The sequence below is a fragment of the Aulonocara sp. 'chitande type north' Nkhata Bay genome, linkage group LG20 (genome assembly GCF_057382095.1).
Source record: "Aulonocara sp. 'chitande type north' Nkhata Bay isolate Kocher_YH1m ecotype deep benthic linkage group LG20, A_spYH_male_GT1.1, whole genome shotgun sequence".
In the NCBI taxonomy this organism is placed as follows: domain Eukaryota; kingdom Metazoa; phylum Chordata; class Actinopteri; order Cichliformes; family Cichlidae; genus Aulonocara; species Aulonocara sp. 'chitande type north' Nkhata Bay.
The window spans coordinates 35165857-35186730 of NC_141363.1; the positions used below are offsets into that span (position 1 = coordinate 35165857).

Sequence of the window (20874 nt, forward strand, 5' to 3'; positions counted from 1 at the left end):
AGTTTCAGTAAAATAATCACATACCTTTGACTTCCAGGTGTGACCCACACTTTGGTTGCTGCTGGCACCGTGATATATGCTGCTGCAGCAGCATTTTGACACGAGTGATGCATTCAGGCCGTTGAATTGGTGAGTTCTTATTTTCTGACACCTGTGAGCAGATGAAGAACAAAAGGAAAAACACTGGTTCAGGTGATTATCTGTTAAGCAGGGAATCTAATATGTCAGCAGACATTGTTTTCACTTGTTTTTAGTTACTTTTGTGACATTTACAATTAACCATCTCCCATATTGTACAATCTGACAATATATAACGGCTGCATCATATTTGCATGATCAGACCTGTTTCCAGCAGTTTAACAGTAATAATAATAATAATATATATATATATACACTTGCGCTATTTGCAATGTTGTCATAACCTTGAGGATTTTTCCACATAATGCAATTTACCAGCAAAGATAAATTCATTATCACTGTTGCATCAAGGCATGAGCTCATTGTCAAGGGTGCTAATCTCAATAATAGAGTTCACTTCACTGATTAATTCATATTTGATGTATTTCCATATTGTTGGGGTACAACAACAAGATGAAAACATCAACATATCCTCCCAGCGCTGAAGATAAAAATATTATCACTATGGTGATTATTCTGCAGGCTTGTCAGCATATTGGCATATCTATTCCCTACCACAAATTTTAATGTTTAGCTGCTGTTTAGGTGTAGTTCAGCTCACTCTGTGCTGACTTCTGACATAACAATCAGGTCTTGTTTAGCATACGACTGTGTTTTAAGCTCCTGTAACTTCTGATTTAGCTGAACTGGTTCTAAATTCAGCTAAGCTGGTCAAAAGCTGAAACTCAAACTGAGCTCTCAGATAGGATTAGTCTCTGTGTCCAGGATTCCTTGTCTTGCTTTCAACAAACCACTATAGATTACTAACCTGCTGAGTAATAAGAGAGATCGTTGCAAATGAATTTAATTCATTTGTTTCAGGTGCAATCAATTTTAAACAGCATCTCTATTGGAATGGAGTTCTTAAATATTCCTCTTCTTCTTTAGATGCATAGGATGTGTAAATACACTCATCGGCCACTTCATTTGGTGCACCTTGCAGATACTGGGTAGGACCTGCTTTTGCCTTCAAATTGCCCAAATTCTTAGATTCAACAAGATGCTAGGGGCCCAAAGTGCCAAGAAAATCCTCCACACCATTATGGCACCACTAGCCTGAACCATTGATACAAAGTAGGTTGGATCCATGTTTTCATGTTGTTTCTGACCCTATCATCTAGATGTTGCAGCAGAAATGGAGACTCATCAAACCAGGCAATATTCTTCCTAACTTCTATTACATATTTTATTGACCCCATGCAAGCTGTAGCCTTAGTTTCCTCTTCTTAACTGACAGGTGGTCTTGAGTTGCTGTAACTCATCTGCCTCAAGGTTTGATGTGTTGTGCATTTAGACGCACTCTTCTGCTTACCTTTGCAGTAACAAGTGAATATTTGAGTTACTGTTGCTTTCCCGTTAGATGGTAAATGGCCTGTATTTGTATAGCGTTTTACTAGTCCCTAAGGACCCCAAAGCGCTTTACACATCCAGTCATCCACCCATTCATACACACATTCACACACTGGTGATGGCAAGCGACATTGTAGCCACAGCCGCCCTGGGGCGCACTGACAGAGGTGAGGCTGCCGGACACTGGCGCCACCGGGCCCTCTGACCATCACCAGTAGGCAACGGGTGAAGTGTGTTGCCCAAGGACACAACGACCGAGGCAACCTTGCGATTACAAGGCGAACTCCCAACTCTTGAGCCATGATTGCCCCGCCGATCAAAGTTCAAAGATTCTGGCCATTCTCAAAAATCCTTTTTTCTTTTCTTTTCTTTTCTTTTTTTCTTTTTTAAAGAGGACTGCAGCACTGTGGATATTTTCATTTTTTCAGAACATTCTCTGTAAACCCAGGTGATGGTTGTTTGGGAAAATGCCAGCAGCTCAGCAGCTGAAATGGTGAAAGCCATCTGGCACCAACAACTATGACATGTTCAAAGTCTCTTACTGTAAATCACCTTTCTTCCCCCTTCTGATGCTCAGTTTGATCTTCAGTGGGTTTACTTGACCATGTCTACATGCCTAAATGCATTGAATTGGTTATATGTGATTAGCTGATTAGATATTTATTTAAACCAGGAGTTGAGCAGGTATACGTAATAAATTGGCTGGTGAAATGTATTAAGGAATTTATATACTCAGAAATTACATTGTCCTATTTGATATTGTTGCATATAGTGACATGCTGTTTGGCTAATAAGCTGGTATGTCTTAAAGTCTGACTTGAAATAAACTGAGTGTCAGAGCAACAAGATACATCGTGACCAGAATGCAATGTCATGCCCGTTAAAGTGTCCACGGATAAAGCAAAACCGATCACCTGAACAACACAAGCGTCATGTTAGCTCAAACACATGTAACTGCATAACTTCACTATATTGATCCGTGAATGCAAACATTACAGAAAATAACTGTTGAATTGTTGCTTATTGCCAATAATTTGCACCATTTTAGATCAGTTCAGTTAAAGTTATGAACCTGTATGCTGTTTTATGTCAATTCGCAGTGCTGCACTTGGCCAGTTGCTTTTGTGACTGACTCAGAGGAAACCGTAAAGGCCATTGTGTTAAAACTGGTGAAATGTTGCTATAGCAATCATCTCTGTTTGTCTTCAGAAGTCACTTAATTTTGTGGTTTTTAAATATCAAAGCCAAAGATTTTTTTTAATGTACACAAAGTCTTCAGATAAGATTCAAGAAGGCCAATTATGGATATATCAAAGTCACGAGATATTCATCAGGGAGTTATTGTGGTCAAATGCTTTTTGAATCCTTTTGAAAAATCTAGTTAAAACGAGACAGCAGGCAAACCACAGCAATTCACATGTGAAGCACTTGATAAACGTGCTGTGATTGTTCAGTTAGCTAAAGTGCAAACCATCTACTCGTGACATGAGTTTTGTCACTGATCATTGCCAGCTCCTCTAATTTATTTATTTATTTTAAAGTGATAATATTAAAACAATCGACCCTAGAACTAAATCGAGCCAAAGCCACTAAAACATTCAACATTCACAAATGTCATTTTATGCTACTTTTTGCTTTACTTTTAATCCAATTTGTTTTTATTTATTAATTACCCAATGACCACCACTGTTATTATTTCACTGGTCACTAGAAAACAATAGAAAACAAAGAACTAAGGAAACCTGGAAAGGAAATATTTCTTCTTTTTTTTAAAGTGACATAACATAAACCCAAACGCAAGCTCAGGAACTAAATCATTAGAAGACGGTACTTGGTTGGAAGAGCTGGAGGCAAAAGGTCCTTTTGGCTCAAAGGGCTCTGGGGACTCCCTGAGGGTAAATACCCACTGAAGGGCTGCCTTGTGAACTACACCCCTTTTTAAAGACTTTTGTTTTGTTTTTTTATGCATTCACATCAACAGCAGGCATGCTAAAGTGACTTTATAGTCAGTCAGCAGTTGGTATGAGTCAAAATATTTTTCGTTTCCTTCACTGTGTATTTTCTTTTTCATTTTTAAATGCCAGTTGTTGTTGCTGCATTCATGAATGCACTTCCAAGTCTTGACCAATCGCTGTTAAACCTATGTTACTACGTGTCCCTGAAGCAAGATCTAGTACATCTCCTCTTTCATCATTTCAAAAAACAGGGTGTTTCCTCCAAAAATTAAAAGAAATGCAAAAAAAGAGTCTATGCTGAGGCGAATAGGCTTACAAAGATCACAGAGTCCACTTTAAACGGGCAGCTGGTGCAGAACATTCCACATTACTGAATTAAACACATCTCTGTATGCAAAGAGTCGTGACTATGACAATAAACCTCCCACTGGAAAACAAAGCTCTTTGTGGATGTTTTGGAAAGGCTGGCAGCAGCAATAAAAGATTTGTTTCATTTCCTTAACCATCTGCTAAGTCGCACATTTTATGAAATCTAGTCAGTCATTTCCCAAAAAACATCCCTAGGAAAATATCTTATGTAAGCTGCAACTCAAACTGACTATATGTGCCCCCCAACTCCAAAAGTTTGATTGAAAAGAGCTTTGTGATCTCGATGCTCTAGGCTACAGCTTTGTTGATGTAATTACAAAAGATTTCAGAGGCAACAAATAGCTGGTCTAAATAAAATGCTACAAACCCAAAGTAACATAAATCATCCCGCATGCTGGGAATACTTTATTTGTAATTTATCATTCCCTAACTAGTTTGAACTGTATTTGGTTTTCCGGTTTGATTTGGGGGGGGTTTGTTGGGGGGGGGGGGTTGTATATATGAAAGGAAATCACAATAAAGACACCTGACAATTTTTTTTTTTTTTTTTTTTTCCAAAAAAAAAACCCCAAACCCAAAAATCTTCAAATAGAGTTCCTCAGTTGAAAGTCCACTGTGTATCCAATGGCTTTAAACCCTACATGACATGTTAGAAAGAACTCACATAGGAATAGAAAGCCATAAGACGCATGTGTGGTTTGATTTGGAAGGCAGTAATACACAAACAGTGACTCGGATGCATTGAGAGAACTCATGTATTTAAGGTCCAGAGCTCGAAAACAATAAGAGAGGAAAAACAAGGGTAGGTTTCAGACAGCATTCAGGATTTAAAACTCACATCCGCATGAATAATTAACTAAAGAAAGTGGAAGTATTCTTCTGAGGCCCAGGGGAGTAAAATGAGACTGTCTTGTGAGTCATTAGACAGTAGAAATTGTATTTTTCACAGCACAGACTCAAATAAATTGACCCCTTGCTGATGTTTGAATCTTACAGCAGTATTCTGCAAGGTCTTCAGTTCCTGAGGGGGTTTGGAGAATAATCTTTGATTAAAAATGCTGTTTTAAATCAATGTCTATAGAGAAAAGGTGCAGTGTTAATCAAAAGGATTTTGTTTCTGAATTCAAAACACATTACATAAACTATATTCTCTAGCAACCCTTGCCTGACTTCATTAAGCACAAATGAGATCATTTCCCCAGCACTGGGCACAAAGCTCTGCAATTTTTAAAAATGGCAGAGATTATTTTTCACAAAAATAAAGACAACATTTGCATCCATTTTGTCTAAAATAAAAGCCATGATACTGATAGGCTGAGCTTCATTCATTTGTTATATTTCTTTTGATATTCGTTCATACAGCCATGACTCTTGAATCCTAAACAAGTTCCAGAATTTCTGTATACTGAACCGACAGACAAGACTGTTCACCCCAATTTTAAGCACTGCTAACTATTGGAAGTGTTCTGGGCCATTTTCAACCCCTCAGTGAGTGGAGACTGAGTACTCAAGCTATGCAGGCCAAATCTGCTCACCCAGATGTCTTCTCAGATTATAGTAGCCTTTATAAAAACATGAAAAAATCTTGTGGACAGAAAGAAAAAGGGCCACTATGGAGGACAGAGGAGGCATTTGTTGACATTGTATCAAGTGTAACGCTGAGGTATTTGAGGCACAGAGAGGCCAGGTATTTGTCAGTCAGTTTTCCTTGTGCTTTTGCTGTCTCCAACTCAAACAACAAAAGCCCCATTGAGACAGCCTCCTCTTTTTTTTCCTCTAGACAAGCACACAAAGCTTCCTGTACTAGGCTGCAACTGTCCGGTACTGAGACAACCACTTTTAGTTGCCCTTTTATGCACCTGTTTTATGTTTTACAGTACTAGCAAGAGCATAAAATACTTTATAAGACATTGTGTCTCATGATTTTTCTGCGTTTGACTTTGCTTTTTATGTGTTCGTAAGGCCAAACTTCCATACAAGGCAACTTTATTCCACAGAGATAACAAAATGAAGCACAAGCCCAGCAGGATTTCTTGAGGTTCCAATCATCTGACTGTTTGCACACTTAGATCAATATCTCGCTGGTATTGCATATGCTGGATATTCACATGACCTCTGACAGAGAGCATTAGCTACTTATTGGAGGAAAGTGTTTACTCAATCAGCCATTTCCAGGTTCAAAAAAAGACCATTGGCACCGAGCTTCAGGGAGCCTGTGCTCGTGCATGTCTCAGCATAAATTAGTAAAGCCCCTGTGTCAGTCTCTGTCCAGACGGGAAGGTGAATCTCAGCCACAGGCAGGATTAGCTTTAATCCCTAAACATCGTACGTGGTCCTTCTCAGCTGGGAGCCAATTCAGGCAATCATCATTGTCCAGATGTTTTTAAAGGCTCTTGATTATGGCTATATTTTATCATTTTTAATGCATTTCCCTGTTTTGTAGCAGAGAGGTATGGGCAGTAAGCAAACTTTCTCCAAAATATACAGGTGCAAAGATACAAAAGCACAGCAAATGATTCATATTGAACGAATTGACATCTGGACACTGATTTTTACTCTTTATAAAAGCTGTGGAGGTATGTTATCCTATACTTAATTGTAATTAACCAAAAACACATGCATTTCACTGACAGACAAGACAGCCAAAACATGCTGAAGTACTGCATACAACATATGAAAGCGCTGGAACATTACTGAAGCTGCTTCTTTTCCTCACTGTCAGCCTTGATGAAAACAAACGTCTATTTTGGCCGGCACACTTCTTAAAGTGATGGTGACCTGCATTCATAGTGCCCGATGCATTCCTGCGCTATAAATCTGACTCTTACCTCCTTCTCTCTCTCCTGCGTCCCTCGCTGGACCAAGTATGGCATCCCGTCAGCCTAATACTGTATGGAGAGACAATGGGTAGTGGGGGGGAGGAGTTACTATGTGAGCAGGAGCTAAAGTGGGGAGACAGAGGGAGTAAAAGCAGAATGAAAACTGGGAGAGAGAGAGAGGGGGGGGCGCTCAGGAGGGAGATCGTTCGCTCACAATACTCTCAAAACACGAATGTGATGAAACGTTACATGAATGGCAATTCACCCCCCAAACCACCCGCTGCCTCCCACCGCCACCCCCTTCCCACCACTCCTCAAATACGTTAAAAACAGCAATCCAAAATCTGTCCTCATGTGGGAAATGTAAGGAAAAACAAGAGACCAAAAGAGAATGGGTCCTGATTTTAAACAAGTCCCTTTCTTTGGCTTTCTTTGAATGAGTTCTTAAGATTCGTAGTTGGCAGAGTGCCCATGGGTCCTGGATGGAAAAGGATAAAAGAGGGGCTGAGGTAGGGGGGCTGTCTATTGTGTTTGTTCCCTTCCTTTCAGTCTTGGCACTCCAGTTGATCTTTGCAGCCAGTTTGCTGAATATTCCACTCATTTATTCCTAGGTGGCATACAGAAGATTACATTTTTTCTTATTCACAATGCCCGTGTCTTCTCCCACTGATGACACAAACTTTGTCTTTTGTCGTTCTCCACGTACAGCGTTGACGGTCTGGGTTTAAAATTTTAAGGCTTTAAGCCAGTGCTGCTCTGAAGAGCCTGGTGTCTTTAGAGTTTGTCAAGCTTTGTTTGGGCCTCTTTTCTCCCTCCTTTGTCTTCCTTATAGTCTATCACTAGTAGAGGGAGACTGCTGTTTTGCCTCGTGAATCTGAGCTGAAGACAGCAGGTGCTGTTGCCCCTCTCTGAGCCACACTCAATCACAGCTTTCTCCCCCTTCATCCATTTCCTCTACTAATACCCCCCCCCCCCCCCCGCCCCACATCGACAGGGGGAGGAGTGGGGGGGGGGGGGGTTGGATAAGGAGAATGGGCTACTGTATAATGAAACACACCCTGTGAAAAGATGCAGTTTGCCGAAGGTTTTAATTGAGTGACGTCACATTAGTGTGGTTAGAATGGCTTTATGAGCCATGTGGCACAGAAGCGAAGGCGATCATGTAAACAGCGTAAAGGATTAATGCAACTGTATCGCTTGTCAGTCACCACTGCTGCTTGTGCTGCATCAGTGCCGCAAGAAAAGCCCTGTTTTCACTCAGTCTACACCCCCCACCCCTCTTCCTCCTTACCCACAAACCCTTCGCTCCCTCTCGCTGTCTTTCTCTCGCTTCCCCTCAAATAGACACACAGGCTTGGTTCATTACTATTCACCAGGTTTCACTAAGACACGCATCATTGCTCTGCTCTCTACAACTGTGTCGGGAGAGGCGCGGGGGGTGGGATAGGAGGACAGGGAGAAGAAGGGAAAAGCAAGAGATATCTTATGATAGAAAAGAATAAATCTCTATTGTTTTCTGTCCTTGGACATGTGTACAAACATATATTACCAGACAGCTGTATGTATGCATGAGTTGTTCTCTCCTCTGGCTGACAGAAAAATCTTCAGGGGGAATACAGCTGGGTTCAGTCCTCAGTGAAGAAATCTGTTATCCTTTGTGTGGTTTTGAATTCATCCCTTGCCTTTCATTGACTCTGCTGAGATCATACACTCTATCGCAGCATTCAAATTATTATCTGCGCTGATATACTGACAAATTATTTCATCCATGAAAATGGGCACAGTGCTTGATTTTCTTTCTGTGTGTTAGCTCAGTATAAGGCATCTATAGTCTAGAGCACTTCACTGTGAAACTAATCCTTTGTTATGCTGCTTTTAATTGCACTCTTTACTCAGCTGTTGTTGCTAGATTACAATTATTCACAGGGAAATGCAAAACCATAAGACAGGAGGAAGCTATGGAACAGTGTTAAGTGGATTTACTGTTAAGTGGCGCTGCAGGGACTAGTTAGTCCTCAAAAACAGGTATGACAATCACATGATTTGATGCTATGACCAGAAGTTCCCTGATATTAGCTTAACAACATTAGTATTTGAATAGTGTATCTTTACTGTTTATTGCTGAAATATTTGTGAACAGCCTTTTAAAAATGTAATAGGCATTTTTCTCATGAGCTGAGCGTCAGTGGCATCTGATGAGTAATATATTTAAAGATTAAATGTACTATTGCAAATTAGAGCCCATCAAAGATCGTAAAATTACTCTAAGAGGTTTTAATGTGGGGCAGCATGGTGCTTTACAGCAAGAAGTTCCATGGATTTAAATTCACCATCTGCCAAAGCCTTTCTGTAAGGAGTTTGCATGTTCTCTCCATGACTGTGTGGGGCTCCCCAGAGTTCATAGACATGCAGTTAGTAGGGTTTAGCTCATTTCTGATTCTAAATTGGTCCTATCTCTAAATGGCTGTCTGTCTCTCTGTGTTAGCCCTGCGACAGACAAACTGTCCTGGGTATACCCTGCCTCTTGCCCTATGGCAGCTGGGATGGCCTCCAGCTCTCCCATGACCCTGAATTGGATAAGTGGAAGAAAATGGATGGATGAGTGATTTTAATGCCAAAATTAAAGCATTAGATGAAAAAAAAATCAAAACAGAGAAAAACCTAAAAATAAATGTTTAAAAGTGAACGTGAATTAGAAATGTATTTTTCAAATGTTTTTGAATTATCTGTCAAAAACAGATGTCATACTAGAGCAAGAAGTGGCATAATTAGCTATTAAACAGCTATCAACAGAAGCAGCGCTGCTCTACTGATCTGAACTACACAAGCTCCAGATGTGGGATCAGCAGCTGTGCTTTGAGCTGTCCTTGGTGTGGAATCCTGACTGAAGTCTTTGGATAATCATCAATGGTCCACTGAACTTAAACATCAATTGACATATTATTAAAGCCTCAACTATTAGAGGAAAAGGGTATTACTCAGTCCAGTTCTTTACAAAACCCGAGTGACATCCTCAAAGACGATTTATACTCATTAGAACACAAGAAAAGCCTTTTTTAAAGATTCATGATAAACTCTGGAGCTACATTAAAACAAAACTCCCACAAGGCCAGGCCTTATTTCTCTTGCTTTCTTCTTTTTACTAATATGTATATACTACTTGTGCAACCCAAAATGTTTTGTTTGAAGTTTTTTTCTGTTTCTTTGTTATCATAATTAGAAAACTCTTTTAATTAGTATACCTGCTAAATGTTTACTGAGGATATATTTCATTAATTTCTTCTGCAATATACACAAGAAGCAACTAAAAAGAAATGTTTGTTTGTTTGTTTGTTTGTTTGTTTTTTACAGGATATGATTATCCATTTTAATTCAATTCAGTTCAATGAAATTTTATTTATATGGCACCAAATCACCAAAACTGTTGCCCCTCATTGGACAATAGCCAGTTATTGTTGCCATTAATGTTGCCATAATAGTTACTGTCAAGATCCCAAAAGGGATGTTATGCAGGGTGGGATAGAAAATACACAGAACTGCAATGATGTGTAAATATCTACCCCTAAATTCAGACTAATCTAGCTTTTCAAAATGTATTTTCTAATGTTATAGAGAGAGATCATTATTTTGTTTAATAGTTCACAAGTCATGTTTGATCACGACAGTCGTTTGTGTCACGGACCCGGTTCCGGGGACTCGGGGTTCGTGAATAGTGTGGACCTTTATTGTTATTAGTGTATTGGATGTATGTTTGCTGCACTGTGTTCTTGTGTTCAATGCTGGTGTGTGTATGTGTGTGAGGCTGGAGGATGAAGGACAGCCACCTGCAGGCCTGATGGGTGTGGCCCTGCCAGCTGCTGGTCACGCCTAGCTTACCACACACCTGCTTCTGATCAGGATCGTCGGGGGAGCTACTTAACAGAGCGATGGAGCTTCCTCCGGCGCAGGATCGTTGAGTTAGACTCCATGTCAGTGTTTGTAGTGCTGGTCAGTGTATGCCTGCTGGAGTTGGTGCCATAACGGCTGTGTCTGTGTTTTTTCCTCAGGAGAGTGGAACACAGGACTGCAAGACACACGGGGTGTGTGAAGGCACGGGGGCAGAGAGCACGGGATACCAGCACTTGGGAGAAGACACGTCATGGGAGTCGAGGGAGCACTTTTGGAGATTCAATGTGTGGTGTACATTTACCTCACTGTAAATAAACCCACTGTTCATTTCATTAAGTCCAGCGTTTGGGTCCTTTCTCCAACATCCCCCACGGTCTGCCCCCCAGACCGTGACAGTTTGACTCAACATAGTTACTTTTTTTACACTGGCAAATATTGGAATTTTCTTCCACAGGGAACACCATCTTGTACAGCTGTTTAGATGTTAATTGAGCTACACCTGAGATGACTTGAAGGCTGTGGAAATGCTATGTCAGAGTTCAAGACAGTTGTCTGTGTCACAAAAGTTGTTCTCACTTTACTTGATTAAATCACTGTGGTGAGTCATAATGAACACGACTTTGTTTGAAGCCAATTATGTTCAGAGTTTCAGTCTAAGATCAACTGAAAGTTCTAGTTTAAGTGCTGTATACGTTCTCTGCTGGGGGAATTATAGTTCTTTATACTATATTTTACACTGAATTCTTTGTAGATTTTGTAATTATGGTTCTATGCTATTGAGTGTTGGAATTTTCTTTGTGTATTGTGAATGTGAAAGCCCAACAGGGGTTGAAAATTAGCAACAGCTATAAACTCCATATGCTGCACATTAATTTCAGCCTCCATATTGGTATGTTAAACTATTTTGTCCCTTTTAAAATAAGTAAATAACAAATATATCATTAGCGTTACAGTGTTACATAATGGACAAGAAACTGCTACTGTAGCACCTTAATCACTACTGATACTTTGCTGCTAAAATATTTATACCCACACTTCTATATTTACTCCATACTGTTACTCAGGTTGTTACTCGGGTTGTTGCACTTCACTCATTTGTGTTACTCTATTACTTATCTGTATTATTTATTACTCATTTGTATTATTTTATTGCTATTTGGTACTATTTTATTACTTGTCATTCTGTTGTTTTTATGGAAAACAACCTGGCCTCATGTAAACATGCAGTGAGAATGACAGTAAAGCTTCATTGAATCCTTGAATCCTTTTTGACATTGATTTCTGGTGCATCAATCTATTGTCTCATTTGCAATACTTTTGCATTTAGGTTTTTTATGAGCATTTTGTCACCATCATTTGATAATAACTGATTGGAGCAGGCAGCGCTCAAATGTGTGAAGAAGAAGAGTCATACAATGCATGAAACACCCCTTTTTCATGAGTGCACAAAGATCCTGAAGCAGGGAAGCCTGTGGTAACAGAGACTGGTGATTAACATTGTTGTGATACCAGTTATCAGTGACTGGGGTTTTTAGGTTTTGTCATTCCAGCTAACACGAAGAAAACTTGGCTATGTTGAACTTCCTTTCTTCCTTAGTATAGCCCTCTTCGTAGTGCACCTCTCTGTAATGTAAAGTGTTAGTTAGTGTAAACCCTATAATCACTTTCAAATAACCTAATTTATTAAAGCATCATTTAAAGTCCTGTAAATAATTATAATTACACTAGATTGGTATATTCAAGCACAAAGGACGTTCACAAGGGGGCAAGATCTTAACTGCATCACCAAATGCTAGGTTGAAAACACAGAGCTTCAGAGAATGGCACTGTTTTGGCCTGCACTCATTTCTGTTTGCATACCACATTTCCCTGCCTCTATTTTGAGCCTGAGGAGATGTGAGGGGGTGCACTGCAGGGCATTTCCATCCAGGGCTACAGGGACTGTGGGAGAAATGTGGATAGGTGACCGATGTATTTCTTATTGCCTCAGAAGGAGCCTGTGTCATGGCTACTTTAGCTTATCACTTTAGCTGTGTTAATGCATGATTTATGTATGACTGCCTGAGTCGATAATTGTATACTATGTCATTGTGGCTTCTTTCTTATCATGCTCATTAAAGTAATAATTTTACGTGATTATTTTTAATGTGTTTGGAATTTTGAAGATGTATTTGAGAGTAGCATAGAATTAAAAGGGGTTTCTCTTCTATTACAAAACATTTGGTCCTTTGCTGAGCAGGCTTTTTGGATCCTAAATGAATGGTATATAGTATAAAGAAGCAAACACTAGAGGTGAGAGTGAGCAGAGAAGAAGGAAAACTAGCATTCATCTCATGATTCCTGTCACACTTTCCTGGCACTGTCTCTGGCCTCTGATTGAAGATTGGATAAATGTCAGCTTATGGAGATGAGAGAGAAGAGCAAGATAATGCTATTTTGGACCTTTATATAGCAGCCATCAGCAACTATGGTAAATGGTAAATGGCCTGTATTTATATAGCGCTTTACTAGTCCCTAAGGACCCCAAAGCGCTTTACATATCCAGTCATCCACCCATTCACACACACATTCACACACAAACTATGTACTCAACTAAAAAAAAATGCTGTTCTGGAAAGGTAGACAGTAAAACAGTAAATGGACTTCATAAATATATAGTGCTTTCTGAACACTCTCTGTTCTCTGCATTCCTTTACAAGTAAGGGGGAGAATAGAGAGGACAACCACTTAAAAGGTATCATTTTATACATTTAGTTATCTCTGAATTTGGTTCATCAACATATTTTTTTCATTCTAAAGAGTCAATTGAGTGTTTAAATTTTTTTCAGAGGCAAACCAAACGGAGTTTACCTTGAATGGGATGAAGGCAATGCTTTTACACCATCTAGTGTTGAAAGGTTGAAGAGAAGCCTGCTGTTCTTGAGTGACTTTGTTCTTTCACTGGAATGTTTGAGTTTCACTTTGCAGCATTTAAACCATCTGTTTAAGAGGGTTTCAGCAAGTGAAATTAAACCAAACAATGGTGGATTCTACTTTAGATTTTTATCTTTCATCTATTTTCTGCTGAAAATGTTCCTGTGTCATTTCTGAAATTTTTATATAGAGTCACGTGAAAATGAAAGTAGACCCTCTTTCGATTCATCTGGTAATTAGGTTGTATTTACTTCATTTTAAGACAAGCTAACACCACGTGTCACTTTTTATTAAACAAAACGAATCCTAAATTTGGAAGTAGTGTACACCCTTACTGCTTCCAAAGGAATAAAGAGGAGAAGTAGCAGATGGGTGATGGTAATCAAATGCACTTAAATAACTGATCATGTTTTGGCATTTTGTTCATTTGGTGCATTCAAATGGGTGATAACACAATGCCAAAGAGGAAAGATATCAGCAATGATCTTAAAAGAACTATTATTGCTGCCCATCTATCTAGGAAAGATTATAAGGTGATTTTCAAACAATTTAAAGTCTGTAACTCTACTGTGAGAATGATTATTTACAAGTGGGAAACATTCAAGACAATTGACAGTCTTCACATCAGGATCTGCAATGCTCAAAGAAATTGCAAAAACCCAAGGGTTATCTTAGGATACAGGCTTGAGTTGGCATGGACAGACACGACCAAAGTTGAGATATCTGGTCATAATGCACAGTGCAACAGCATAAAACACAGCATATCTGCACAAATGCCTCATACCAGCTGTCAAGCTTCAGTAATGGAAGGGTGATGATTTCAGCTTATTTTGCAGCCACAAGACCTGGGTAACTTGCAGTCAGATTTGAAAATGAAGTCCTCTAAACACCAAAGTATTCTACTGTCAAATGTGAGGCCATCTTTCCAAGAGGAAAAGTTGGCCCTAATTGGGTCATGCAACAGGACAAAGAATCCAAGTACAAATCTGCAACAGAATGGCTGAAAAAGAAAAAAAAAATCAAGGTGTTGCAATGAGCCGGTCAATGTCCAGACCGCAAGCGGCTTGAAAGGCTGTGCATAAACGAATCCCAGCAAACCTCAATGAACGGAAGCAACACTGTAAAGAAGACTGGGCCAAAATCCTTCCCCAATAATACAAGGGACTGAAAGTCATACAGAAGGCACTTGCTTCAAGTTATTGCTGTTAAAAATGGATGTACAAGCCATTCATGGGGTGTACTTAGTGTTTCACACACTGCTTCTACATGTTGTTAAATTAATATTAAACAAGTAATTTAAGTAATTTTAAAACCTGGCATAAAGCAGATGATTTTTTTTATTGACCCTACATGCAATGCAATACAAAAAAATAAAACAATATACGATTGAAATGAGCCATTCTGCACTGCTGATTCCTTTGCAAATAGTAATGAACTTTACATCTTTTTTAAATGTTGGCATTTCTTCTAGTACTTGTCTGAGATTTTTAATTAGAAGATCTGAGACCTTTTTTGCCACAGGCAATGTGAAAACTTGAAGGCTGCAGTCAAAATACACTCACAAGAGACTTTCAGTGAAGTGGGAGAGATCTTATGTTTGGCAGTCTAATGTTAATTAGATGGGATTAGGTTGCAGTTTAAAAGCTCATAAAAAGATATATTTTTGTGGTTAAAAAAAATGTATTAAAAGCAATTTTAAACTAAGAGAACGTGCATGTGAACCGGCTACACAAGTATACATTTTTAAGGCAATATAAAGGCAGATGAAGTATCTCTTCCTAAACTAACCAGGGTAAATAATAATTTAATTCAAAAGTAGATGTCCTGCTTCAGTAACCAGAAACTGCTGTTTATTTTTAACACTCCCTGACATGCCTCTAAGATAATGTTAGTTGACAATTACCAAAAGAAGCTGCTGTATCTCCAGAAGAGGAAATGGATGTTAATGAATGCCTGCACGTATTTCTAAAGTAACTGACCTTCATCTCCATGTCGAAGACAAATCAGTTACACATCTTACAGGGGTTAACTGTGAATCTTAAATACAACACTGTGCAGAAAGGTACAGCTACAGGAAAATGTGACTGTTTGTGAATGTTCTGTATAAGAGGTGCAAAGACAACAAACACAAAAAAAAAAGAATCAAGATTTTTTTTTTGAAGAAGAAGAAGAAGACATCTGAATAATGCATGCATCACAGTTTTGTGTTTATGGGGAAATGCAGTCACTATAGATGAAAATAAACATTCAAATGATATACCAGATGATGTGCTGATTACTGATTGAATAAAAGTGGACTAAAAAGTACTACAAATAAACAAACAAAAAAAAAAAGTTGCCAGTATGTGAATATATAGTTCAGTAAAACTCCTAGTATCTTTTACTGCACCAGTGCCTGTTATAAAACCCACGATTAAAGTTGAACAGAGTCAGTTTTAATGAAAAACCAGTGTTAAATTTGCCTCCACATTTTACAACCTTGCCAGAAGCCCATATTTGGTCACAACCAGTGGAGATTTGCTTCTTTTATGCAATCATTATAGGGATTAGCTATTAACTCCATTCATCCCTCCATTCATTTTCTTTCGCTTATCCAAATGTATTAAGTCCTTTATTTTATTCATACACCTCAAGGTTAAGTACTTCAACAGCTGACTCATCGCACTTCATTACTGAATTCAGATTGGGGGGTTTTTTAAATCCCAAAAAACTCTCCCAAAAATCGAAATCATGTTGGAGCCTTAAAGTGCAATTTGTCTGCTAGTTTCTCTGCAGGTTGACATTAGTTCTTGAAGTGGAGGCCAAGGTAAAGACTGCAGTTTGCTTTTCACACATTAACTATCCCCACTTGCCATCCTGAACTTTATACTGGACCGGCACTACTGCTAATATGTTAAAAGTGCTGCACAAAAAAGGGGCAATGATTAAATTAACAGTGAAAATATTTCATACTGGAATGAAAGAAAAAGTAAGTAAGCTTCAGCATCCTGTGACAATGAATGTCTGAAAAAATCCATCAGACTAGAAAAAGTGTGCCAGTGAACTAATAGTTATAGGCATATTTATATAATATTGCTATAGACTATATATATTGACTTTTTTTTTACTCGATTCTAAACAAAAATTATGTTTCTTAAAGATTTACAATACAATTTAGAAGCCTGAATGGATAGAGAGTGACATTGTCTTATTAATTATAGATACAGAGATTTTATAACCAACAAATACTATAGGCCTATTTGCAGTGGGCAAAAATGACAGTTGGCCGAAACACAATTTTTGTTTGTTATATCATATTGTGATGTTTTTATTACACAAACGTCTTTTGTAATGTGTCTGAGTTTTCCAGGTGTCAAAGAAAAGATAACTTGTCAATGAGACACACATGTATAATTGCTTCCTGAGTGACACATTTTCCACTGTATGATTCGATACTACTAGCTTGTAGTATTTTACCTCACAAACCGGTTTTCAATGCTAATCATTGACACAATTCAAGTGGGGATATTTTTTTCGGAAGAATCTCCACTTCATCCATTAACTCGAGAGGACATCCTTTCCTGTTAAGCAATACAAAGTGGTTAGGGCTTAAAGCTTTAAAAGGGATCAAGAAACTCATTATGTTGCAGCAAGTATCCACGAAAACTCTGTGAAGCTGCTTTCCCATAACGCGTATGCAAAAGTTGGTTCTAAAAGGAAAAAAAATATCTTCTTGAAAGTGTCACTGAGCTACATCAATTTTTATTGAGCCCAAGATGTTTCTGGATGAGCGGATTGTAACTCTGTTCAAAAGGAATGCCCATCACACACTCACTTACTGGAGTGTTTTCTTCAGCTTTGGACTCTGCATTGCTTTTCTTGGACCTACGATTTTAGACTTGCAATGTCAAACAAACTCAACACTTAGTCAGATCACCTGGGTGTTTTTTGCCCAACAGTTCTGCTTATTGATTGGCAGCTCTGTTGGTGGTATTTTCAAGAGAACGTAAGTATCACAATCTCGCAACTAGAGTCTGTGCTGTCATATTAAAGTCTTGAAGGCCTGCATAAATGACCTCTCGTTCTCTCTTTTCTTTTTTAAAGGTTGTTGACCGCTCTTGCGGCCTTATTTTTTTCTGCTCTTGTCATCTCTGTAATATTTGCCATCATCCCTCTGTGCAATAATGTCCTTGTTTTGGCCATTGCCATGGCTGTCTCTGGTTTGGCAATGGGTCTGATTGACACTATTGCTAACATCCAACTGGTGACCATATATCAGAAGGACTCTGCCGTTTTCCTACAGGTGAAAAAGTACCGACATGATCAAAATACTGAAATTCAATGAGCCGATTCAGATGTGTTTGCTTTGTCTGTCAAGTATTATCGAGATATTATATAGAGACAAAACGATGAGAATATTTGCAAAAGATTCTCAATAGGAGTGCACTGTGAAGTTAGGTGCTAGTAATATACTGTGTTCTTCAAAAACTGCAGTAAGTAATGTCCTTGGCCTTTCTACTTTTTTGCAGGCTCTTCATTTTTTCATTGGGTTCGGTGCCCTAGTGAGCCCACTGATTGCAGATCCTTTCCTCTCAGAGACAGGCTGTGGGAATCACACAGGGAATGAGACTGAGGTCATACATCATTTCAGAAGCATGCTGAGAAACAGTCCAATCGTAGAGCACAGCATACCTCTGAGCAACCTGTCCCATGGGGTAGAGAAAGAGGAGTCCAGTGTGCACTATGCTTTCTGGATCATGGCACTTATTAATGTAAGAAGCTGAACAGATGTACATTGAATGAGAGGAGCAGGGTTTTGTTTGTTTGTTTGTTATTGTATGATTATTGTTTCTTGAAATAAGAAAAAAAAAGTTGAATATTTGTTTACTTTCAGCTGCCTGTGCCCATTGCAGTCCTATATCTGATGTATCGAGAGCAGCTGATCCCATGTTGCCCCAATGGCACGCCACGTCTTTTGGACAAGGATGAACTAGCAATGGAGAGCCAGCAGGGGGCCGAGGGCCCAGCTGTGGAACAGAATGAACATGAAGCTGGGGGTAAGGATATAGACGGAGAGATTTTTGCACCGGGACTATTTTAAAATGGAAAAATACACAATTTTTATGATTTTCCAACCAGTTTGGATAAAAAACAAAGGAATGAATTGCACTTCGTGTACACCAATCTGTCATTTTGTGACTTTTTGCCCAGTTACAGGTCATGGGAGTATCTTTAGCTGCTGTCAGAATGATAACCTGCGCGGGCTGCCTTTATCCTTCTTTATGATTCATATTCTTGGTGGGATGGTGCTTTTTATGACTGATGGTATTGTGGTGAGTGAGGAGTGCAGATAAATGACATGGTGTTCATTTCACCTAATATTTTACACATAGTTTTATGTGTGCTTACAAAAATTGCTCCACATAAATCCCAGAAAGTAGAGCACATGAAAGAACGTCGATTTTCATTGCAGGGTGCATATGCCGGCTTTGTGTACACCTACGCTGTGGCACCACCGATGTCCTTGCCTCATAAGACGGCTGGTTACCTGGCCAGTATCTTTTGGGCAGCTATCACTGCTGGACGTTTGCTGTCCATACCACTCTCATATCGTTTCCAGCCTGTGAAACTACTCATATTCAACCTGGTAAGGCCAATAAAACATTTAGAGGTGATATATATCACTTGGTGATATATAAATGCTAAATGGAGCATATATCCTCTTCTTTGTTTTTTTATTTGTCTTTTACAGGCAGGAGCTATTGTTACTGTGTTGTTGCTGCTCATTTTCTACACCAGCAGCATCTTTCTGTTTGTCGGGACGTGTTTATGTGGCCTCTTTCTGAGCAGCATATTCCCTTGTATGCTTGCCTACACTGAAGACATCCTTGACTACCAAGGTAAGATGAAGTGTTATCTGCGCATTAAGAATAACTCAGCAGTAGAATGAGTGCAAGAGGTGAAGTAATAAACTATGCATGCATTTTTTTTACAGGTTGCGCAACCTCTGTCCTTGTGACAAGTGCAGGGATGGGAGAGATGGTAATGCAAGTTCTTGTTGGCTCAGTAAGTGTGATGACTATCTTCATTATTAAAGAGAGAATGTGCAGAAGTTGAAAAATGGGCTTTTAATTGCGAAGAAAAAAAACAAGCCCAGTCGAGATTTAAGATTCATGTTCAGGAGTTAAATTTTGCTGTCTCATCTGCAGATTATTCAGACTGAAGGCAGCTACAGCTTCCTGCTGTGTGGAATGATAATTGCCTGCATTGGTTTTATCCTCTTTATTGGTCTCCTGCTGTTCCATCGAATGCACAGAAATTACCTCACAGGTACAGCATCAGCCAGAATCCTCAGACACTCCTTTGAAATAAATAATTGTGGGTGTGCTGAAAGTTTGTTTGTTTGTTTTTCTTTGCTCATCAACCCCCTCTCCAACCCCCCTGCCATCCAAACAGGAACCTCAAAAAAGTCAGCCATGGTGGAGGAGCCAGCAACAGAGCAGAACGGGGAAGTCAAAACAGAACAGATAGACAACGAAGAGAATATTCAAGAGAGCCCGAACTGATGTGTATTTAACCGCCGACTGGTAGAGACTGAGTATTGCAGTACAAAAAGGTCATCAAACAGTGTGTGTGCAAGTGTATCTTTTTTTGTGTGTTTTTGCAAAGCAGTACTGTTTTAGATGACAGTCTGGTCTCTTAGATTGTTTTTATAAATTACAACCTGCATTCATCAAATTGTGTTTTATTCTGTTTTATATTGCATTTACAATACATGATCAACATCAGAAGAGCTTCCACCACTGGCTCCATTAGCTGTGTTCATTCTGGTTATTAGTGAAGGGGACTCGACTGGGGTCAACAGGCTGGAAAACTTCACAAATAAATAGTTATTGTTCGGATAGTTCTGCTTATGCCTCTGGATTTGTAGGGTGAGAGAGCGAGGAAAACCAAACCCAGCTTACACTTTAACAGAGCAAAGTACACCCTGCACAGATCAACACAAGTTCCTAAATGGATTCCGTAATATATTTTCTTCCACATTTGGGCTGTTTTTGAGGAGATTAATTGTTGCGTACTTTCCATAGCTATTAAAATTGAGTTATGGGGTTTGTAGTCATCCATAAAAGTAGTTCATACTATGGCATCTCCAAACTTGCTCTTTGTCAGCAAGTCAACCTTCAGGTGACCAGCAGGGAGCGATATAGACAGCATCATTATCATGATTAAAAACTTTATCTGGAAAATGTGAAATGAAATACAGCTAATCAAAAACATTTGTTCTTCCTTCCTATTGCAAAATGACCCTATTGCAAAATGGCCCTTCCTATTGCAAAATGGGAATCAGATTTATGAGTCAGCTTAGACCAAAACTTCCTGTTTCAAATATGCTTAAAAACCTTTAAATTGATTAGAAGTCCAGT

At 39.0% G+C, this 20874-nt stretch overlaps 1 protein-coding gene across 1 annotated transcript; it reads left to right on the forward strand.

Annotated features, from left to right (window-relative positions):
* Positions 1–17116: 17116 nt before the first annotated feature.
* Positions 17117–20364, forward strand: slc60a1b (solute carrier family 60 member 1b). Its single transcript, XM_086277514.1, has 10 exons — positions 17117–17456; positions 17555–17753; positions 17980–18222; positions 18345–18507; positions 18662–18783; positions 18924–19097; positions 19203–19350; positions 19446–19516; positions 19660–19780; positions 19907–20364. Exons 1-10 carry the CDS (start codon positions 17227–17229, stop codon positions 20014–20016), a joined length of 1581 nt encoding a protein of 526 aa, XP_086133640.1. The 5' UTR covers positions 17117–17226; the 3' UTR covers positions 20017–20364.
* Positions 20365–20874: the final 510 nt, after the last annotated feature.

Bases quoted from the DNA above. Each gene is read 5' to 3' on its own strand.
- slc60a1b (XM_086277514.1), top strand. From the start codon at position 17,227: ATGTTTCTGGATGAGCGGATTGTAACTCTGTTCAAAAGGAATGCCCAT. The intron at 19,098-19,202 runs GTAAGGCCAATA...TGTCTTTTACAG, and splicing joins AACTACTCATATTCAACCTG to GCAGGAGCTATTGTTACTGT. The intron at 19,517-19,659 runs GTAAGTGTGATG...TCTCATCTGCAG, and splicing joins TGCAAGTTCTTGTTGGCTCA to ATTATTCAGACTGAAGGCAG.